The sequence below is a fragment of the Odocoileus virginianus genome, chromosome 2, assembly GCF_023699985.2.
Source record: "Odocoileus virginianus isolate 20LAN1187 ecotype Illinois chromosome 2, Ovbor_1.2, whole genome shotgun sequence".
Classification (NCBI taxonomy): Eukaryota; Metazoa; Chordata; class Mammalia; order Artiodactyla; family Cervidae; genus Odocoileus; species Odocoileus virginianus.
Window position 1 is genome coordinate 94,216,783 of NC_069675.1, and position 21,777 is coordinate 94,238,559.

Consider the following 21,777-nt stretch of genomic DNA (forward strand, 5'->3'; position numbering starts at 1 on the left):
GTAAATATTTGGATGCCACTGATAATTCAAGACAAGTGGACGGGTTCGTCCAAGCGGTGTGCTGACAGAAGGCAATTTGGTAACTAATGCAAGATAAACAGTAACGTGGCTCACGGTCACAGCGCAAAGATGCCAGGTCTCTCCTCCGCCGAGTTGTGGCTGATATCAGTCGCTTGCCGCCCTGGCTGTTTGAGCGCCGTCCCGAAAAGAAACAGGACGACCAACCAAAACGCCCCTTAACAGAGGCCACGGTCCTCTGGCCTCAGCTTCCTGCTCCAAACCTTCCTCCAATAGCTGAAGAGGAGAGTTTCCCCGGCCCCGCCTCTTCCGTCCGCGGCAACCGGAAACGGGGGCCAGTAGGCCCGGAAGTTGAGGGGAGTTTCCTGTGCCCTCGGCTTCCTCAACATGGCAGCGCCCTTGTCAGTGGAGGTGGAGTTCGGGTGAGTCACAGAGCTGGGGCGTCGTGGGGATGGACTGAAGTCGTCGGGCATAACTCCCCTCCCTCTGCCTTGGGGCCTGTCACCCCCGAATCGCCGAGGTACCCGGCAACTTCCCTGAGCTACGCCACCCGCCTGGGAGAGTTTGAGAGGTTCGGTCTCCCTGGGCGACGAGGCCGTATGTCCGGGAATAGATGCGCACACCCAGGAGTTGGAGGTATGCTCTTGGCACTCCTCCATGCCCTGCGCCCTACGGGACTCAAAAGGCGTGACGGTTAGCAGGCCTCCCGGCCTTGTTTGCCAGCTCCATTTTGGAGCAGGCCCGTGTGTCTGGCATCTGAGCTTCTAGGAACGAGAAGGACCAACCTTTCCGAAGATTTGAGGGTGTTAAACAAACCTGAACCCTTTCCGCTACATTTAGTAAACTTACTGAGTGCCTTCTGCAGGTCTTAAGTCAGGTGGGGATATGGGGCTAGGTAGCACAGTAGTAGAGTCTAACCCTGACAGTACAGATTTAGTGCGTGTACATGTGCGTGTACTTAGTCACTCAGTCGTGTCCGACCCTTTGCGACCACATACACTGCACCCCACCGGACCCCTCTGTCCATGGGATTTTCCAGGCAAGAATACTGAACTGGGTTGCCATGTCCTCCAGGCGATCTTCCCGACCCACGGATCGAACCTGACTCTTGGGTCTCCTGCATTGGCAGGTAGATTCTTTACCTCTGTGCCACTATAGTATGCTCAAGATAAAAAGTGCAGAATGGGGGCATACACGCTAATAACAAAAGAAACACAGACCAAAGAGGAAGTCTCCTCCAGGCATTCTCTTCTACTTCTTACAGACAGAAGGTTTTTAATGTGATTTCAGAGCTGGAAAAAAAAAAGTGCAAAGCTTAGAGAAAAGGCAGAGACACTGAGATGTTCAGAGATGGACGGTATAATTTCTAGAGTCATGTGGAAAATCTGGGACTAGATTTGTCTATGTGTGTGAAGATAAACAAGCCAAGGTTTATGTGAAAGGGAAAGTCTAGGATGGGAATCGGAAACCTCTGCCTATAAATGCCTTTCCTTCAATTGGATGCCTCCAGTTTCTTTCATGGATTCCCTTCATTGCATAGTCCATTCACCAGTCATTTATTGAGTGCTTACCATGTGCCAGGCAGCAAGCCAGGCACAGAGGATACAAAGATAAATAGAACTTTGTCCATGCCCTCCAGTGTTCAGCGTTGCTGTCCCTTACGAGGGGGTAGTCTCATGAATGTTAACTGCATTTTAATTGATGATATTGTCTGGCTCCATGGATCCAATTAGAACTGTGTTAGTCTGGCCACCTGACTATTTTGCTTTATTGACCCTTTGCCCAGCTATGTCCCCCATGGCCTGCAGGTTCCAGGAGGTCCCTGCTGTTTTGACAGGCCTCAGCAGAGCTGAAGACAGACAAGCTACAGATTACCAGTGTTGAAGCTTATCTACAGTCGGCTTGGCTTGGTCTTCCCCGGTGGCTCAGTGGTAAAGAATCCACCTGCGAAATTTTGATCCCTGGGTCAGGAAGATCCCTTGGAGAAGGAAATGGCAACCCACTCCAGTATTTCTTGCCTGGGAAATCCCATGGACAGTGGAGCCGGGCGGGCTACAGTCTATAGGGTTGGAAAGTGTCAGACACACCTTAGCGACTAAACCACCACCACCACGGCCACAGCCAATTTACCTTTCATGTTCACTGAGTCAGACGTGGCATTTGTCTTCAGAAATGTCTTCTGTCTGTCAGGTCCTGTGCTGGCAGCAGTGGGGAAGTCATATGAGGAAAACGTGGTCCTTGCCCTCCAGGGCTTACAGACTTTCTGGAGTTCCTGTTTGGCACCACCATCTCTGTCTCCCTTACCCCAAGAGCACTAGTGAACACCAGCAAGGCAAGACAGTGTTCCCACCACCCACCGCCACAGGGTCCCATGAGAACTGCAGCTTCTTGGGAAGCAGGAATGCCCAATATGTAGGCTAAACCCAGAGACCTTCTCTCTTTGTCTCTGTCAGTGCCTGTTTCTCCCCTTGGCCTTTCTTTAATTTTCTGTGTCTCAGCCCACTTCCTTCTCCCTTTACTCTGAACTTAAGTAGATTTGCAGAGAAACCGGTTTGCCCATCAGGCTCTCCCTTTTGTCCCTGAGTGCCACCTTGATCCTTGAAGATTCCAAAGGATTGGGACTTTGCCCCTTTCCCGTGAGCAGCTGTGTCCCCGCAGCCCCACCAGTTCTCGTAGACGCTCTGGAAGGCTGCTCTTTGCTTTCTCCCACCTATCACTGACCAGGTCTGCCATCCTCATCCTGCCAGAGCAATTTCTCAAGTCACCCAGGATGCAGTGTAGGTAACACAGATGTGTGTTGTATCACTGCAGCCTAGATGTGAGAGTCCCACTTCCTTTTCCCTTTTCCTTCTCCTTGAGTCCAGGAGGTATTGGCAAAGGAAGGGAATGCCATTAGGGTCAGAGAAGAAGTGGGGAAATGGGCATTTTCACTCATTTCAGCAAATATTTCTTGAGTGCCTGCTGTGTACCAGGCCCTGTTTTAGGCAGAACTTGCATCCCCACAGGTAGAGGAGAAATGAACAAAAGTAAAATATTTCAGATAAAAAGATGAAGGTAAACTTGAAAAAGTGAAGACCATTTGAAGAGTGTCTGTACCAGTCACTGGTACCAACAGACACCTCCTACCAAGAGCTGGGAAGTGGAAGAAAGACAAGGTATCTTGGGTTGTGATGCCTTAATTGCATTTGAGTCGCAAATCCTGTAGGAACTACGAGAGTTTGATTTTGGTTTTCTTCTGGGACCAAATTGGGCCCGCTCTTGTCTCTCTGAATCACTTCAGAGGCTGGGCGTGTACCTTCCTACCCTCCAGATGTTCTGACCACAGAAATGCCAACCCGTCCCTCGGGCACTGGCAAAGCCAGCAGTGACAGGTCAATCGCTGAGCCAGACTGGTTCTTTATCTGCTTGTGAAGGGAAAACGGCGCTGGCCTCTGCGCCTGGCACCACCAGGTTTGGCCAATCTGGGTTGTTTGCTTGGGTGCCAGCGCTTCCAGTTCCCACTCCTCTGACCCCCCAACTCCTGTCGCCCCTTGCTTGTCGCCCTCCCCCACCCCAGCTGCTGCATGTGCCAGCCCCTACCCAAGAGAGAGCGGGGCTCTTGGAAGGGGATAAATGGAGGCTCTGTATGGGCTTGCAGCTGAAATGGCCCTGCGCGCAGCCACAGATGGGCCTCCTCTCCCCCTCCACATTTCTGCATCAACAAAGCGTGACCTTGTTTGGATGACAGTCGCCCCATGTTTCCCTCATGACAATGCGTGCCTTGCCTTCGCCTCCCAGTGGACCGTCTCAGGACACCTCTGTTCTCTGGCACTGGGGAAGGGTGGTGGGGCGGGAGTCATCACACCCGTCCCAAGTTGTTAAGGCCTTCTCAGTTAAGATCCACGTGAAGTCTGAGACGAGACTCCGGGGGAGGAGCAGCGTGGAGCGCTGAAAGAGCCTGAGTGTCCGCACCATGAGTTCTGGCATCTGCACTTGGCCTGGAGCCTCTCTGCTGGCCCAGGCTTCCCTTAGCCAGGTGTTGGCACCCAGAAGTGAGCCAGATTCTGCCCTCAAGGGGCTTCCTGACCTTCTGGGGAGTCTTAGTTGTTTCTTCCAGAAACCAGTTAGAATTCAAATCCTAGTTCAGCCACTGCCTATCTGACCTTAGACAAGTCACTTAACTTCTCCTGGCCCCAACTTGCTTCTCTGTTGGTCAGCGTTAATAATATCTGCCTCCCTCCTTCCTTCCCCGGGATCCCATGAAGGTGAAATGAGATGACGAATGTTCTTGTAAAGGGCAAGCTTACTGCTAAGCCCAGTGGGGTTCTCTCGCTTTCTCGCACTTTGGCTTGCCCACCAGGCCAGCAGCAGGGGTGGGGACGGGGCACAGGCAGGGGGATTTCAGAGTGTCACCTGGCCCTGGGAGACCTTGTACCTAGGGGCTCCAGTGTGCCATGAGGTAGCTCCTCAACACTTCTACAGGTGGAAAGATTGAGGCTTGAGAAGATGCCGTCCCGTGCCTAAGGTCTCGCCAATCAGGCCCGGGTGGGGCCTGGTCTCCACCTCAGGGCCTGTGCTCTGCTCCTGTGTGCTAAGCTACCTCTTGAAGAAGCAGAGGAGTCAAAACCAGAGTCTGAAAATTTGCGTACTTAAATGTTAATAAACATTATTTCTGTCCTGCTTTACCATATCAAGAAGCCACATTGGAGAATTGATGGCTGGTACCCACGATGTTCCTGAACCTTGGTCTCTGAATCTCTTGGGCATCTGGTGCCAGCCTCCTCAGTTTTCAGTCTCTGAGGTTCTTTCTCTGGCCCTCCTTTGCAGAGGTGGTGCGGAGCTCCTGTTTGACGGTGTGAAGAAGCATCAGGTCACCTTGCCTGGACAGGAGGAACCCTGTGAGTACGGGCTCTTTGAGCACCATTGAGCAGGAGGTGCTCTACAGGGTCATTCAGCCCCAGTCAAGTGAGAGTGGTTAGGATTTCCTGGCCTGTGGGGAGGAAGGGAGAGAGATCACCAGGCTGTCTCCTCCATCCTCTCCAGAGTCAGCCAGCTTTGTAGGGAGGAGATGGCATCACTGCGTCCTTCCAAGTGTAGGTTCTGTATTCAGACTTGAGTTTGAATCCCCTTAGCACCTTAGGCTGGTCACCTCACCTTTCTGAGCTTCCGTGTTCTTATCTGTGAAAGGTGGAGATGGTAATCCATATCTCTCAGGGTTGCTAAAAGGTGTCAGCCAGCTGTACCAGGCACCTCTGCCATCACTGGATGGCTGCAGAGGGATGTCCTCACAAAGGAGATAACCTTTGTCAAGAATGGAACACTGCAGATGGACTTAAATGAATTTCAATGAGAAGAAAAGTGTCCAGTCAAGGAGATTGGAGGGGGGAGGTTAACTAAGGGAGACAGAGGGTTTTTTCCATTTGTTCATTCAAGTACTTGTTCGTCTTTTCTTTAGAAAACACACCCTGAGCACCTCCCATGCCACAGACCATGTACCAGGCACTGGGAGACAGACCCTGCCTTCAGATTGGGGGAAGTGGGGCGGAGGATTTCCAGAGGTCCAGCTGGGTAAATAGCAGCGTAGCCTAGAGGCAGGGGCTGGACACTGCCACTGTGGAGGGGCTTTGCAGCCCTAGCAGTGGATCTTTACAAGAGCAGAACATTCAGGAATGGGAGCCCATCTCACCTTGGGCTGAGATACTTCTGGGAAGAAGAGGAAGTCAGTTGTATGAGGAGCCAGGGGAATGAGGTTCCTGGAGGTGGGCAGTAGAGAAAGTCAAGTGAGGTTTGACAGAATTCTTCTGGGACTGGACGTGCACCTGCCAGGTGTCAGTTGTTGCCCAGATTCACCCACTACCAAGGCTGTCTGTGACCCTCCCTTGGGGTTGGAGGGCAGTGGCATAGGGCGGGTCTCTGTGCCACATTCAGAGGCCAGGGCACAGGGCACTGCTCCCTGGAGCTGGGTGTGGGCATGAGGCTGAGGTTAAACGTCAGGACTGGGGGATCGTGTCCCTGGTGGGGGAAGGTCCAAGATCATATAGGTGATGGTTTCTTAGTTTGACAGATGGCTCTGCAGCCTTGGGAGGAAACAAGGAGCTGTCCGAAGCCTCTCAGAGATGCAGCCTTAAAGACTTACCCAGGACGTTTTTAAAGCATCACAAGTTAGGGTTTGTTTCCCCCTGCTTTTGCTCCACATGAAAGTGCCCAAGTTTAATAATTCCAGTCCTTTTCATTCATTCATTGACTGAATGCTCACCAAGTACCAGTCGTAGAAGAAAGTACTTTATTCTTTCCTGTGGTTGGCACACATGTTTTTGAATACGCACACGTGTTTTCCTTTATGCCAGGCTTCCCAGGTGGTGCAGGGGTAAAGAATCTGCCTGTCAGTGCAGGAGATGCAAGATATGTGGGTTCGATCCCTGGGTCGGGGATACCCTTGGAGTAGGAAATGACAACCCACTCCAGTATTCTTGCCTGGAAAATTCCGTAGACAGAGGAGCCTGGACAGTTCAGGGGTTTGCAAAGAGTTGGACACTACTGAGCGCGCGCGCGCACTCTCACATGCATGCGTGAGCCTGCGCGCGCGCGCACACACGTGTTTTCCTTTGTGCAAGTTTGATCTTAAGCAAAACTGATACGGTTCTTGCCCTGATGGAGCTAACAGAGTAACGGAAGCGGAGACAGGCAGTGAAGAAGTAAACACGCAGATGTGCAGCAGCACAGGTGGTCATCACTGGCATCAGAACAAAAGGGTGCTTTGAAGGAGACAACAGGGTGGTAAGGGAAGGCCTCTTTAGAGAAGTGTCTTTGAGGGAATTCCCTGGTGCCCTAGTGGTTAGGAATCCGAACATTCCGTGCCATGGCCCGGGTTCACTCCCTGGTCCAGGAACTGAGATCCTGCATGCTGCATGGCACAGAAAAACAGAGAGAAGACTTTGAGGCTAAAGCCCTGAGGAATGGAAGGAAGCCAGCCTAACAAACTGGAGGGAGAGCAGAGGTGCGTGGGGCCATTCCAAGTAGAGAGTACGGCACTTGTGAAGCCCCCAGGCAGAAGGCCTGTCCCCGGGCACAGGCTGAGTTTGGCAGGGTCGGCAGAACCCAGAGGGTGGTACAAGTAATTGTCACAGATTCCTAGGTGGTAACTATCATTACTTCCACTTTAAAAAGTGGAACCGCCCCCCAAAAAAACAGTGGAAACCCAAACCCAGAGATGTCCAAGGTCTTACCCCCAACCATGCGCTTTTGCCATGGCAGAGTTGGGATTCAGAAGCCAATGTCAGGGTCACCCCATCCTGCAGGGTACCACTATCCCATCAGCATTTATCCCAAGAACTTCCCCAAACCACATCACATCTCAGACCTGCAGGATATTCTCCAGTTTTCACACTTCCGTGCCTCCAGCAGTTACTGATCTCAGTTTTCATGATGACCCCAGTATATACTATCTATCGACAAGGAAACCAAACGTCACAGAGAGAGAGAGTGACCTGTCCAGAGTTACTCAAGTAGGGAAGCTGGCTAAGACCTAGGTTTGTTTTGTTTTTATCTTTTGGCCATACTACATGGCATGTGGAACCCTAGTTCTTCAACCAAGGATCAAACCCAAGCCCCCTCCATTGGAAATGTGGAGTCTTAAACCAGTGGACCACCAGGGAAGTCCCTAAGACCCAGGTTTTGGATCCCTCATCTACTGCCTCGGGGGCAGGTAGGGGGCTGTCCTCCCCTCTCTGGGATGAAATGGAAGGAAGGGAGGCTAGCGGAAGTGGCCCACGTGCTTAGTTCTGGGCCCTTGGCTGTGGGTCTTTACCTCTGGCTCCCACTTGTGCCCTGCTGTGCCCAGAGGCGTGGGTCACATCACAGCGGCAGAGCTGGTTGGCAGCCACCAGGTCTTACCCTGGCACACGGAGCCCAACAGGAGGGCAAGGGCCTGGTGCCACGGGGAGAGCCTCACTGCTCCCCAAGCCCATGCCCAGATCTGCCATCTGGCAGCCTTCCCAGCCCAGGGGCTGCCACTTGGCCAAGCAGGTCTTGGAGACTCCAGCAGAGAAAACGGCGGCCGTAAGATTATGGATTGTGACAAGTCTCGCAAACAAGGGGACTCCAGGGCCCTGGGTCCTGGGCCAGCAGAGAGCTTCCAACCCGGCCAACTTGGAATGAGAGGCTGGGAAATGCCAAAGAGGGTGAGATGGCGAGAGAGGCACCCTGGCAGCATGTGCTGGCAAATTAGTTATTTCTGCAGGCCTCTTATCCCACCTGAAACGCAGGAGGTTGGACTCGATTTAGTCTGTCTTGAGCTAATTATTGGGCTTCCCAGGTGGCTCATTGATAAAAAATCTGCCCGCCAGTGCAGGAGACGTGGGTTCAGTCCCTGGCTTGGGAATATCCCCTTGAGAAGGAAATAGCACCCCACTCCAGTATTCTTACCGGGGAAATCCCATGGACAGAGGAGCCTGGCGGGCTGCTGTTCATGGGGTCACAAAGAATCGGACACGACCAAGTACAAGCACACACGAGTTGGTTATCAGTTTGACATCTGCAGTTTGGAAAAGTTGCTTCCAGATCTAAGCACATGGTTCTGGGAGGCAGGGTGCATTGATCCACTGAGCAGCTGCCTGTGCAGGGAGGTGGGGATTCTTAACAGCCACCTCCACAGAACAGGCTTTGAGTGGTGAGTTTGGGAGGCACCCACCGGCTTTGGGCCCTGGCCACTAAGAGCTGGTTTTTAATGCATCAAGGATGCTTTCAACTCAAGGCTCGCAGACCAGGGTTGGTCAGGGGCCTGGAGCAAATCCCAAACCTTGATGGTCCCGGCCTGGGCCTTACCTGCCCCTGTCCCAGGAAGAGACTGTGCCTCACCTTCCCCTGCTCCTCAGCCCTGCCTTTGTATTGAAGGGAGGCTGGCGCGGGAGGCAGGGGCAGCTCGGGAGCTCCCAGGCGCTTTAAACTGCTTAGCATGCATTTCACAGCCTCTCTGGGGCCAGCTGTTCCTTTCTCCGCTCTGGGGCCTGTTTGCTGATCCCCTCCCTACCACCCTCCTCTCCCCCTCACCCCTCCCAGTCCCTGTGCAAAATTGCTTTTGAAAAGATCCACTTTCTGCTTAATTAAACAATGAGGAGCGTCCCCTCGCACATCTGTAAACCTCCTTCTGAGGCCAGTTTAGCCCACAAACTGCTCCATTCTTACCCCCATTCACTTGTAAATGGACCCTCTGATGTTCCCTCTACCCTCTCTTCTCTTCTCCCCCCATCCCAGCTCTTTCTTCTCCCCTTTCAGCTGAGGCCTGGGGTGGACTCCCAGAGGATCCTATCCTGGAGCCTGGTGGACTCAGTGGGGACCAGAGCCGCTTAACCTGGGGGAGAGAAGCCGTAGGGGACTGGCTCTCCTGAGTCTGCATCGTTGGCGTGGTGGTCCCCAGGCCCAGCTAGGCTCTGTGGGTGGGAGGGACCGGAAGCCAGATTTCAGGCTGGGAGAAAAGCTCTCCCTGGAAGTCTTGCAAGAAGAGGTTGGATGAGGGTTGGCTGTGTGAGATCAGATGAGACCGGAAGTTCAGTTGACACCACTGGGAGGCGCCACAGTGGGTGGTTGTCATCCCCAGACAAGGACAGATCCACTGGGACATGGGATTCTGGTGGGAGCCTTTGTAGGTCTAAGAGGGGTATGCATGGTGCCCTTTCCCAGCGGCCTTTAGGGGAAGGTTTTGGCAGCCCCCGGGATAAGGAATCCTGAATCACCGCAGGAACAGGGACATTTGTCTTGTCTGACACCGTGCTAGGCCTGCCACTGGCTTCAAGAGCTGGGTTATTATCCCCCCCTTGTCCAAGGATGGCCCTGAGACTTAGGCGAAGTGACTTGTACCCAGGGCCATCTAGCGCACACCCCAGGGCCTTCCAGCTCCAGAACCCAGACTCATAACCACTCCACCATGAGAGCAGCAGCCCCATTACTTGCTCTTCCCACAGTGGGCAGGCCAGGTCCCGAGGCCTCCTGCACAGGAAACCTGACATGGGGTTGGGGTGCTCATCTCCCTGCCCTGGTGCCGCGTGCCCTCAGCATGAGTCCTTCCACCAGGGCTGTCCAGGGAGCCTCTGAGGAGTCTAAACATCTAAAGGGGGCAGCAGGAGAAACTGAAGTGTTCTTCCTCTGGCTCACAGAAGAATTACAGCATCGCTATACCAGGCATAGTGCCAAGAGCTTTCCATGGATCATCTTAAATATTTGAGCCTCACAACACCCCTCAGAGGCATTTTTACCATTCCCATTTTACAAAGAAGGAAGCTACAGAGAGTTCCTTACCCAAGGTCATTTAACTAGGAAATGATGCAGCCGAACTCAGACCCATGTGCTCAGTAAACATGTCCAGGGCGCTTTGTGTGCGAGGTTCTGTGCTGTGTGCTAGGGCTCAGGCTCCCGAGGAGGGGGCCCTCTTCCCCAGCAGCCCCTTCTCAAGGCCCCCGCACGCCCTGCGTAGTCCAGCCAAGGCTGCCTCCCTGGCCGCATCTAGTGCTGACCTTCCAGCCTTCTCAGTTCTGTCACCTTGAATCTGCCAGTTCCAGCCTGCCTCAGGTCTTCCCATATGGTCTTCCTTCTGCCTGGCATGCTCCCCCCATCCACCCGACTCATCCTTGGGGCCTCAGCTTCAATGTGAACACCCTCAGAAAAACTCATCCTGCTCCCACACAAAGGAGAACGCATTTGTCACGACTAATGAAGTACCGTCCACCTCCCCTGATGGCGTGTGGTTCCACATGGGCAGGCTCTCTGTCTATCTTGTTCTCCGCCATCTCCGCGGCACCTGGCACATAGTAGCTGCTCAGTAAATATTTGTCTCCCAAGCAATTTCCTGGGATCCCTGGAGGGCAGCCACCATGGGAAGCCACAGAAGGCAGGAGGACGCAGAGAGGGAAGGTGACAGTGAGGTTCCCGGAGCCATCCCCAAGCCACCACCAGCCCCTGACTCTGCTTAACCCTTCCTCCTCCCCTGGGCGCCTTTGGAAGCCGACCATCTGGCTTGGAGGCTATTTGCATATTGTCTGGGCCTCAGCAAGCCTAGCAAGATGTCCCTGGGGGTGTGTTTCAGGCCAGGCCAAGTGGCCCTTGCAGCCTGCGAAGGGAGTCGGGAGTTCCACCTCTCCCCACCCCCAAATCCAGGCATGGGGGAACAATACGGGTGGTGATGCGGTGGCCTCACCATGGTAACAGGCTATCAAGAATGTGAGCAGGCCTGGGGGGCGCAGAGGAGGGAGGGAATGACCTCAGCAAAGAGGAGCATCATGATAAATGAGCTAGCACCCGCAGCAGACGCCCCTCGGCCCAGCCTTTGGGGACGCCATGACGCTGCCGTCACTGGGATGACCCCGACATGACCATTAGTTCTCCCTGCCGCCCCCAGCCCACGAGAGCGGAGCACAGGTCCCCGCTTAGAGAGAGCCGGGGCGGTGACCCAGGGAGTCCTGGTTCGAAACAGGCCAGTGGGGGCTGTGGAGGTGCAGCTGGTGGCCCTCAGGCCAGGCCCTGCCCAGGCCCTCCGAGCCCGGCACACACAGGCAGAGCCCCGCCCGCGGGGGCTGGCTGACGGATGTGTCAGACCCCGGCAGCTCTATCGAGCGGCCACAAGATGTATGGGCTGGCGGCCCACCAGACAGTGCCAAGATGGAGGCCACGGGGAAACCTCTGAAACCCAGGCCTCAGGGAGGAAGCCAGCCAGGAGTCGAAATGGACTACAGCTACTTGGAGGCAGCACGCCCCATCCCTGCCCGCTCCAGGGACCCTGAGGACTCCGGTGGGCTTTGTTTAAAAGCAGGAATTGAAATGGAAAGGCGCAGGCTCAGCCCGTGCCCGCTGCCCGCGGCCCTGTGCTCTGCTGGCCGACGGTCCAGGGGGGCTGGCACAGGGCAGAGTGAACCGGGCCTTGCAGGGTGTGGCCTGCCTGCCTCCGAGGGGGTGGCAGGCAGGCTCGTGAGAGTGCCTTAAAACCCTGCCCGAGGCTGGTGCTGTGGGTAACACGCACTGGGCCTAGCCTGGGGATAGCTGGGCCCCTTCCTGACCTGCAGCCTTTTCCTGGCCTGCGTGCTGGAAGTCCGCCTTCAGCCAGGGAAACCAAGGCACTGCATGGGCGCTTCTACAGCTGAAACCCTGGCCTTTGCCTTGACATAGGCCCAGGACAGCAGCCCCCTCTGAGACTGACTCAGGAGGGGCATGGCTAACCTCCAGCCCCCTGCTGGCTTCCCAGAGACTAGCTGTCCTCTCAGGGAGAGAAAACTCCTGCAGCCTCGGAGATGCTCTGCTTGAGGAATGGATCATTGAGAGCCATAGCCTTCGAGGGAGTCATAGTGTGCGTGGCCTGGGACCTGGCCCCCAGAAAAGGAGAGGTGGCCCTGGGGACATGTGGCCCCTAGCCTCCAGATGAGGTGCAGCGCTTGGTGGCTGCCCCAGAACCACACAGAGGCAGGTCTCAGTGTCCAGCCGAGCAGGAGAGGCCCTGTCGACCCTCAGCCTCTCGCTTCCTCAGGGTAGCTGCCCCTGACCTGGAGGGCTCTGCAAAGGGGTAGCGGAGGGACTGTGACTTGTCAGCATCTCTGGCTAGTGAAGGATCCTTCTCTCCTGCCAGAGGAAATTAACTGATGTTATCGGCTCAGCAATTGTTTTTCTTCCCTCACAAAGGGAAATATATGCAGACCTTCCAAGAGCAAAGCCGAATGCTTCCCATCTGGGACTGACTGGGGAGATAGAGGTGGAGGGGCTCTCTGAGAAGCCTGCCCCTGGCAGTGTCAGACCATCTCCTAGGCCTCGTGAGTGTGTCTACCCTTTCAGACGTGACTATTCCTCCCACTGTCCACCTTGAGTCCCCGCTACCTCTTCTTCCAGCTTTCAGCAATGCCAGGTGCCACTGTCTCTGAGAAGACCTGTCTGGTCTCTCCAAGTCCATTTCCTCACCTTGGAAACCACAGGTCCAGGCGCCCTGACAGCCAGGTCTAAAAGAGGCCCTCTGAGCCCCAGGTTCACTTCCTCCTGCTCCAGGCAAGGCCCTCAGGGCCAGAAAGCACTTGAATTTGACATTAGTTTTGTTCTGTGCCTTCCTCTCCAGGGGACATCCGCAGCCTCCTTGTCTGGATCAAGAAGAATTTGCTAAAAGAGCGGCCAGAGCTGTTCATCCAAGGAGATAGTGTGTGAGTCCCTTTCTTCCCTTCCCCAAGGAGGGCGGGCTGAGGGAAGGAGGTTTGAACCCCTGGCCTTGGTTCAGACTCTGCCTCCTCCAGGTCCTCCTCTCCCCTTTATCCTCCTCTTAGCCCTCCAAGGAAGGACTGCTTCTGCCCAACTTTGTTGAAGTTTATTTCAGTTTTCTTGTTACTACATCGGACTGTTGGGGTTTTTTTTCCCCAAAGTCCGGGTCAGGAGATTGGTAAATTTACAAAAAAAAAAACCCAAAAACTTAGGTCCTGCCTTCTGGATGCCACAAACTTGCCAAAGAACCTTGCTCAAGTGACTTCCCTACTCTGGGCTCAACTGCGCTCTCTGTACAGGCAGCACTGAGAAAAGATGCTCCCCAAAGTCTCTCTTATTCTTTGACAACCTGGGACAGACAGTGCCCTCCCATAGAACTTCCTGCAATGATGGAAATGTTCTCTCTCTGCAATCCAGTGTGGTAGCTGCTAGGCGTTGAGGATACTGAACCCTCGAAATGTTGCTAGTATGACTGAGGAACCGAGTGTTCAGTTTTCCCTGAATGGAAATTAAATTGAAGTGTGCCTCAGATACTGAGCTGTACAATGCAGGTCTCAGGTTACAGGGGGTCACTGCATGCATGCGCACACACGTGCGCATTTGTGCTCACTTGAGGACACCCCTCGCCTGGCCCAAAGCTTCTGTGTCTGTCTCAGGCCCAGCTCAGCCTCCTGGGAAAGGATCCAGGTTCTGTGTGCCAAGAAGTCACTTTACCCCTACAACAAGGCCATCCTCATACGTCACAGAAGTGGGCAGGGCACCTGTGGGACCTGTTCCTCTGCCTGGAAGCAGAGGTTCACCAGCAGGCCCTGGGCCTGGAGCCCAGGCTGTGGTCCAGCAGTGTGGCGGTCACCCCCAAGGACAGCAGTGCTCTTTGGGTCCTTGCCAGCAGGAACCAGGTTAAGGTGCCTGTACCCTGCTTTACTCCAGGCAGGGCGGCTCTCAGGTGGTCAGGGGCTCGGGGGCCATGGCAGCCTTCCCTGATTCATAGCAGCCGAGATGGTCCCCTCCCCAGGATGCACATGCGGGAGGCCTGGGACAGTGAGGTTAGACCCCTGGAAGGATAGGCTGCTGCCAGTGGGTCCATGGCAGCTCCCACGTGACATCCCACTTCATCCGTCCCGGGGAACTTGTGAGGAAGTCACTTATGATTTACCCTGTTTTCAGATGAAGAAACTGATGCTCAGGGAAACAAAAGAATCTGCCTCAGATCTGGGAGGTGGCAATGGAATTTGCACGTGTTCTATCCAGCCCTCAGACTTGCCTATCGCCTCCTCTCCCTGGGTGTTCTCTGCCGGAACCCTCCAGAGAAAAGGCTCCCCCCTTACCTCTTAGACTCTGCAGCCCAAACATCTAAGCTTCTGCCCCTGCTCTTGCCAGCTCCTGCCATCCACGCCCTGCTACTCACCACCCTCTTTCCCACAGGCGGCCAGGGATTCTGGTGCTGGTTAACGACGCCGACTGGGAACTGCTGGTCAGTACCTCAGGGAGCAGCCCTCCTTCAACCCCTCCCCAACCCACCACTGTGGTAGGAAAGCCTTGGACCTTTCATCAGGCCCAAACAGAGTGGTGGGTCACCCTCTTTCCAAACCTGGCGTCCAGACGGTGGCTTCTCAAGCCTCCCACCCTGAATGAGGAAGGCGTGGGTCGCTGGGGAAGTCGTGAGCTGCCCTCCATCCTGGAGGTTTGCTAGTTAACAGATAGGGTACCCACTTCTTTCTGGTAGATTCTGTCTTCCCCTCTCAAAGCAGCTAGCCCCCGCCCCCCACTTCCCCTCTCAACACCCCGGGGAGAAACTGGAAAAGTGCCCTTGACAATCTTCTTATTTCTCTCCTGGACCAGGGTGAGCTGGACTACCAGCTTCAGGACCAAGACAGCGTCCTCTTCATCTCCACACTGCACGGCGGCTAAGGGCCCCTGTCCGTGCCGGGCCCCCTTGGGGTGGGGAGAGCAGAAGAATCAGACAGTCCCCTGGGGCCCTACTTCCAGATCTTCCTGTCCCCCTTGGCTGCTTTCTTCCCTACTTTGTCCCTTGAGCTCCCTCCAGGCAGGGAAAAGAGGCCAGGTGCTAAAAATGAGCCTTTCTCGGGCACGTGAGCAGGGGAAGGCAGGCGCCCGAGCCGGCACTCCTCCTCCCAGCAGCTGAGATGGGGGAGGGTGCCCCTCCGCGTGGCCGGTGCCACTCTGTGCGGCCAGGTGACCAGCTGCTGTCCCTCCTTGTGTCTCCCTGAGTGACTGCTGACGAGGCACTGCCACTCCTGGGCTGCGGTGCCTTCCTAGGGAAGAGGAATGAACCTCACTAGCTGACGGCAGGCCCCTCCCCTCTCAAAGCAGGGAGGAGCCTCCGCCTCAGTTTCCCCATCTGGACAGCAGAGGGCTCTGCCTGTCCCCCATTGATATCATTATGGAACCCCAGCTGGGGTCCCCTATTCAGCACCGACCGCCCCCCCCAACACACACACACAGCAGCTGCTCCTCCAACCACACCCCTCCTCCTGCTCCCCCACCCACAGCCCTTGACCCTGGTCAGCCTCCCCCCACACAGGCCACCAGATGGGCTCCTGAGACCCTCCCCACCCCCAAGGCAAAAGGCTGCCTTGTGTGCAGCTCATTCCGCTGGGGGTGGAGAGCGGGAGGGTGTACGCTAGGCCTTGGACTGGCAAATAGAGGCCTGGGGGGGTGGTCTATGTGCCTCAGTTTCCTCCCCAACGACAGTGGACTTTTTATATCTGAAAACTGAGGGGACTTCCCTGGTGCTCAGACAGTAAAGAATCCACCTGCAATGCAGGAAATGTGGGTTCGATCCCTGGGTTGGGAAGATCCCCTGGAGAAGGAAATGGCAGCCCTCTCCAGTATTCTTGCCTGGAGAATCCCTTGGACAGAGGAGCCTGGTGGGCTACAGTCCATGGGGTCGAAAGAGTCGGATACCACTGAGTGACTGACACACATACAAAATTGAGATACTTGATGGTGCAAGGGCACACTTTATCTACTCTCCTATCTCCTGCAGGAAGCAGGATGGGGCAGGCAGCACCTGGGAGGCAGGGTGACTCCCCCCACCCCCATCCCTTCTGGAAGTCTTGGGGCCTCAGTGCCTGCAACAGCTGGCCTTGGGCAAATAAAAGACTAAGTTGTTTACTGGCCTTGCCTGGAACTTCATCCTTAGAAACCGAAACTGGTGGGACCCCACGTTCCCCCAGCTGGCAGTCTCTTCTCTGGTCCCACCCTCCCTGTCCTCACCCCAGGGCTTTCAGAACTGCCCTTCACCCAAAAAAGAGTAGGACTTGAAACCCAGACTACCCAGACACTGAGAAGGGATGATATGGTTGGGCCATCTGGAGAAGGGGTGGCAGGGCTTGTCTGTGCTGACCAGTCTGGGTCCCAGGACACTTCCCTACCCGTCTGTCCGAGGCCAGGCTTTGTCCCACAAGCTGCAGCCAGCAGCCTCAGAACGGAGGAGGCATAGTTAAGACTGCTGAGCCCCACTTCCCATGACCTGGAGAAAAAGCTTTGTTTGCTGGAGGGAGACCTGGGGGTGGGGGGGAACAGGGCATTAACATCATCCCGCCCCAAACATTGCTTTTCACTAAATGTTAATAATTTAAGGTGGAACTGCTCTCACTCTGCAGTGAGACAGAAGTGCCGAACAGTTGCCCTAGCAGTGCTAGGGGCTGTGCTGTCTCAAGGCCTTGGGGACAGATGACCCCCTGGCTGGTGAGCTGCTCCCTGGCACTGCTGCAGGTGGAGGAAGGCCCTCTGGGTGTGTGTGTGGGTTGGGGGTAGCCATGTTGAGGCTGTGGGTGCAGGTGCCTGTCGAGGGAGAGGCTGTGTGACCAGCCGCTCTAGGTGCTGAGGTCAGGGTCTCCATGTTAAGCAACAGGGCAAGGGACAGCCTCACTTTAAGGATCAGCCTGTCTGGCTTCTTGTAACCTGGAAGTCCCTTCCTCCAGGGAGGGGAGGACTTCAGCCCCACTGGGCTTTACAGTGCCCCCCGTTACCCACCCTCCACAGCATTCCAAGTCCTGGAAACTGGGTGAGAGGATTCCTTTCCTGCTTGCACTGGGGAGAGAAGGGTAGAAACGGGCTAGCCATTCCTCCCCAGCACCCCAATTAGTGCATTACTGCTGAGGAGTAGGGCAGGAAGACGCGCTGCTGGGGAAAGCAGGTTCTCCACGCAAGGAGGGGGTGCCCTGAAGCTGGCCAGGGCCACACTCCACAGCATTTGGGGTCATTTTCCAGCTTGAGCGCGTTAAGGGTCAGGGATGGATGACCCGGGCTCAGACCCAACACCACCTAGTTGCCCCTGCCAAGGCAACTCCTGAAACCACTTTTGAGGAAATAAACAAATAAACCCCACTATCTCGGAAGATTTGTCTTTAATGAAAAGGATTCGTTTTCCAAGTTCTGTTTCCCAAGCCGAGGCGATTGCCCGGCTGGAGCGCATCGTTCTGGACGCTTCTCCGACTCCAGCATCAGCCGGAGGAAGCTCAGCCCATCGGTCGGTCTGGAGGAGCTGGCGGGAAGGGTCGGTTTATTGGGGATTTAGGGGTCGGTTCAGGCTTTTTTGGGGGGTATTGGCAGGGGAGGCTAGGTTAGAATCAATTCAAAACGAGTTAGCAAGCGCAGTCCGCCGGCATCTCCTTTCGCCCCCGACTTCCTGCGGCTCCGGCCGAGGACGAGCTCTCCGGACCACAATTGGGCCACGCCGCGTCGTGCCAGCTTCGTTCCCGGCCGAAATTTGAAAAAGGGGGAAACGACGCGATCGGCTGGAGGACCCCGCCAGCCAGGACTGGTCACCCGCAGAGGAGGAGGAGAACGAGGACGACGACGAAGAGAGGAGGATGGCGGCGCTGGTGACAGGGATCGGCGTCCCTCCTTTGCGCGCCCGGCCGGGGCCGCGATCCTCGCGTTGGGGCCAGCCAGCCGCCACCCGAGGGGTCTCGCCCGCGCCGAGCTTGGTTCCCTGCGGCTCCCGGCCCTGTCGCTCCCAGAGCTCAGCCACAGATGTCCAGCCACAATTCTCGGTTGGCCGCAGACTCGTACAAGAATTGCGTTTGGACAATCAGTGGCGAAGCCCCTGAGTTCAGGGCCCCGGTCTCCTGCGGGGTTCCGCTTCGCTCCTGTAAAGCACCGGACCAGATCTCCGGAGCTGCGCGGACCTCGCAGACGCTCGGCGGTCGCGGCCCATCCCGCGGTAAGGTGGACGAGCAAGCATGCGGATCCCGACCCTGCGTGGGGATCCCCGTCGCCCCCGGCGTGCGTCTCCTTCAATCACGGCCCGGGGTCCCTAGAGTAGCCCGCGCTGGGTCTCTGCGCCGCCCCTGGTCGGGGGAGCCTCCTGTGTCAGGCCCGGGGAACCCCGACTCCCCTCTCCCCGCCCCCAGCCTGGGCTCCCTGGGTTCGCTGGGAATCCGAAAAACAGGGAACCGAGGCGGGGTCGCGTTTCCGAACCCGGGGTCCGGGCTGCTGCACCGGTGGGTCTCCCGCCCCCGCCCAGCCCCGCGCACGCACCGGCTCGGGCGCTCTCCCTCCCTGTGGCTGAGTCGCGGCCGGGGCGCCGGCGGTGGCAGCGGCGGCGGTGGCTGGGACGGCGGGGAGCTCTGGAATGCGCCGCCGGGTCACCTGCAGCGCCCGGGGAGCCGGGCTGGGAGCCGGCGGGCTGGCGAGGCGCAGGGCTGAGCCCGAGCGGGCGCCTCTGGCGGCTCGGGGCCGGGGCGGGCTTTTAGTGGGCCGCTCCAACAATACGGGCCTGGCGCGGAGAAAGGGGCTCGGCTGCAATTGGTACTGGATTTGAATAACGCCACGGGGCCATCAATGGTCATTGTGTCGGCGGGTAATGAATCTCCGCTGTCTCTCGGGCTGGCCAGGCAGCTGCAACCTGCGCTCAGGCAGCTCTTAAAGACATAGCGTGCCCCTCCCCGGGGGCCACCCCCCGCCCCTGCACCGGCAGGACCCCCTCGCCCTCCCAACCCCATCCTGCATCCTAGACTCCCAGTGCCCCGCCTGCTCCCTCGCCTGAACCCTTTGCCCATCGCCCCCTCCCTCTCCTGGGCCGGGCACCCGCATCTCGGCCCTGCACTCCCATGCACCTAACTTAGGCCCCTGACCTTGACTGAGCTCCCCAAGAGTGCCCAGGGGACCCCAGAATTTGAAGGCTCAATCCTGCGCCACCACCAACACCCCCCCCCCCCACACACACACACACACATCTGCATTAAACCTGAGGCCTCCGGAGCCCTCCTGCCTTAAGCTCCTGCCCCAGGGACTTGGAGCTGGAGGGTGAGGGGAAACAGTATAGAGGTCAGCGGGTCACCCCCTTAAAAGGCTGTGCTGCCGAATAAGGGAGGGGAGATGCAGTCTCAAGCCCCCCTGGCTGAAGATACCATCTCCAGAGACCACACCCCCGCTAGGGGTCCTGAGACTCAGGCCAAGGACAAGAGCTAACTCCCAGGATACCTCCTGGCGGGCTCCTGGATATCTCAGCTCTGCCAGGGATGTGGGGGTGGGGTGGCGGAGCAGGAGGGTGTGAGAGGGGCGTGGAATCTATTCATTCTTGTCTGGTCATTGTCTCTTCCACTGGACAGCCACTCTGGTCCAGGAGGGCAGGGGCTCTGTCTAGGTCTGATATGAGCCTACCACAGCCCAGCCCAGCCAGGTCTAGTGCAGAGAAGGCTCTCAGTCTACAGGTCTGTAGAGCCAGTTCCTGACCCGCAGAGCTCACGCCTGGCCATTCTTCCCTTTCCGCTCTCCATGTACCCCAGGGTTCCCCAGGCACCAAAGCAGCCTTGCTCCTGCCACTGAAATCCCCTCCTCTGCTCACTCCGTGGGCCACCACTCAACTGCGAGTCTCCGTGGGTCTGTGTTCCTCACTGGAACAGGAAGTAGGTCTTCCTGATCTTTTTGCGTTGGGAGCCTAGTACAGTGCCCTGTCCGCAGCCAATCACTGAATAGCCATCGCTGACTTCAACACGAACCCCATGAACTTCTTGGAATTTCTTAAGGAAGTTGAGGAAAAAGGCTTCTGATGAGTAATACTTGAAATTGAGTTTTTATAGAGAGGGAGCCCTGCTTATCAGGTCCTAACTCCCTGGGAATGCTCCATCTGATAATCATAACTGTGACAAGTGCCTGAAGTACCAAGCATTAAGTGCCTTAAAGGTAGGAACCTGTTGACTCCTCACAACGACCCTGGGAAGTAGGCACTGTTAGCAGCCCCATTTTACAGATGAAGAAACTGAGGTTGGTGGCTAGCTAAGTCCCTTGTCCCCAGTGGCAGGTGACAGAGCCAGAACTGGAAGCCAACTCCCACCATAGATTCCCACCCTTGATGTGAGATATGGATGCCCCAGAAGATATGGAGGGGACTTGCGTAAGTGCGCACTCAGAACTGAAACCCAGGAGGCACCCTGTGTCTGTTCATGAATTATAATCCAGGCCGAGCCCCAGACGAGTCTGGCAAAACACAACCTTGGAGAGGACGAGAGGGGTGTCTGCACGGGTGTCCGTCAGAGCTACTTAAAGCTGTCGGTCCTGGAAAGAGGAGGGTCAATTCCCCTCACCCTCAGGGAAACGAAGGAGCCTTGAAGGGTCCTCCCGCCAGTCACTGAAGAGATATTTATAGCCTGCCTACTGTGCGCTAGGCGGGGAACTCAGCCGTGGGCAGACGTCCCTGGAGGAGATGCCCAGCAGAGGAGAGCGCCAGGAAAGGAGAGCACCCGAAGGAGAGGAGAGGCCAGCAAGGTGAAGGCGGGCGGGCGCCGAGGAGGAGGGACGGGCACCTCCAAAGCCAACAGGCAAAAGAGAACTTGGGGAGTTCTGGGAGGGAAAGAGCTCTGGCATGGCTGGAACGTGAAGGGGAAGTAGCGTTAGAGCCGGGATTGACCCCCGCAGGGCCCTGAAGGATGCTCGCAGGCTCCGTGATTTTACCCTAAACGCAGTGGGGATCCTGGAAGGTCTGAGAAGTTCAGATTTCCATATTCAAAGGTTTGCTGACTCTGAAGTGTAGCAAGTCAGGGGAGGGGGCGGAATATAGAGGCGAGCTGGCCTACAATGGAGACCAGTTAGGCTACTGATGGTTTGCAGGTGAGAGCTGGTGGGGGCGTTGGGCTTAGGTGATGGCAGAGCAAAGCACCCACCCCCTGCCCCCTGGTTCTTAACGGTCCGGGAGACCTCAGGTCACTTGGCAGTGAGTCACATTTAGGGAGCATCTGTACTATGTGTATGCCAGTACCTGGGAGGAGGGGGAAGGGGAAGACGAACAGAGTTTGACATTGCCTGTCCAGAAGTATCTCCATCCAGTGGACAGACAGACAGGCACACAGAAAGGAACCAGCCCCAGTGAAAGGATGAGGGCCACAGGAAAACCCTTTAACTGAAGTTTTAGCAAAATCCTCTGTGACTGTACAGGACTAACTGATTCTCCCAATAGGGAGGATGTGAGCCAATGTCTGGGAGAGGCAGCATCGCCTTGCACCTCCAGGCAAGTGAATTCCGACAGACTGAACCTTAGCTGTTGCCTCTGTGAAATGGGACCATCACTCCTGTTCTGCTTCCCTAGAG

The 21,777-nt window shown here is 56.2% G+C and overlaps 1 protein-coding gene across 2 annotated transcripts; it reads left to right on the top strand.

The window, feature by feature from the left end:
* The first annotated feature begins 332 nt into the window (after positions 1-332).
* Positions 333-16,359, top strand: URM1 (ubiquitin related modifier 1). Of its 2 annotated transcripts, none has more exons than XM_020874868.2 (5): positions 333-440; positions 4,825-4,895; positions 13,082-13,163; positions 14,644-14,692; positions 15,061-16,359. In XM_020874868.2, exons 1-5 carry the CDS (start codon positions 406-408, stop codon positions 15,127-15,129), a joined length of 306 nt encoding a protein of 101 aa, XP_020730527.1. In that variant the 5' UTR covers positions 333-405; the 3' UTR covers positions 15,130-16,359. The 2 variants fall into 2 exon arrangements, with proteins under 2 accessions (XP_020730527.1, XP_070310040.1); XM_070453939.1 differs by lacking the exon at positions 333-440 and adding an exon at positions 455-654.
* The last annotated feature ends 5,418 nt before the right edge of the window (positions 16,360-21,777 follow it).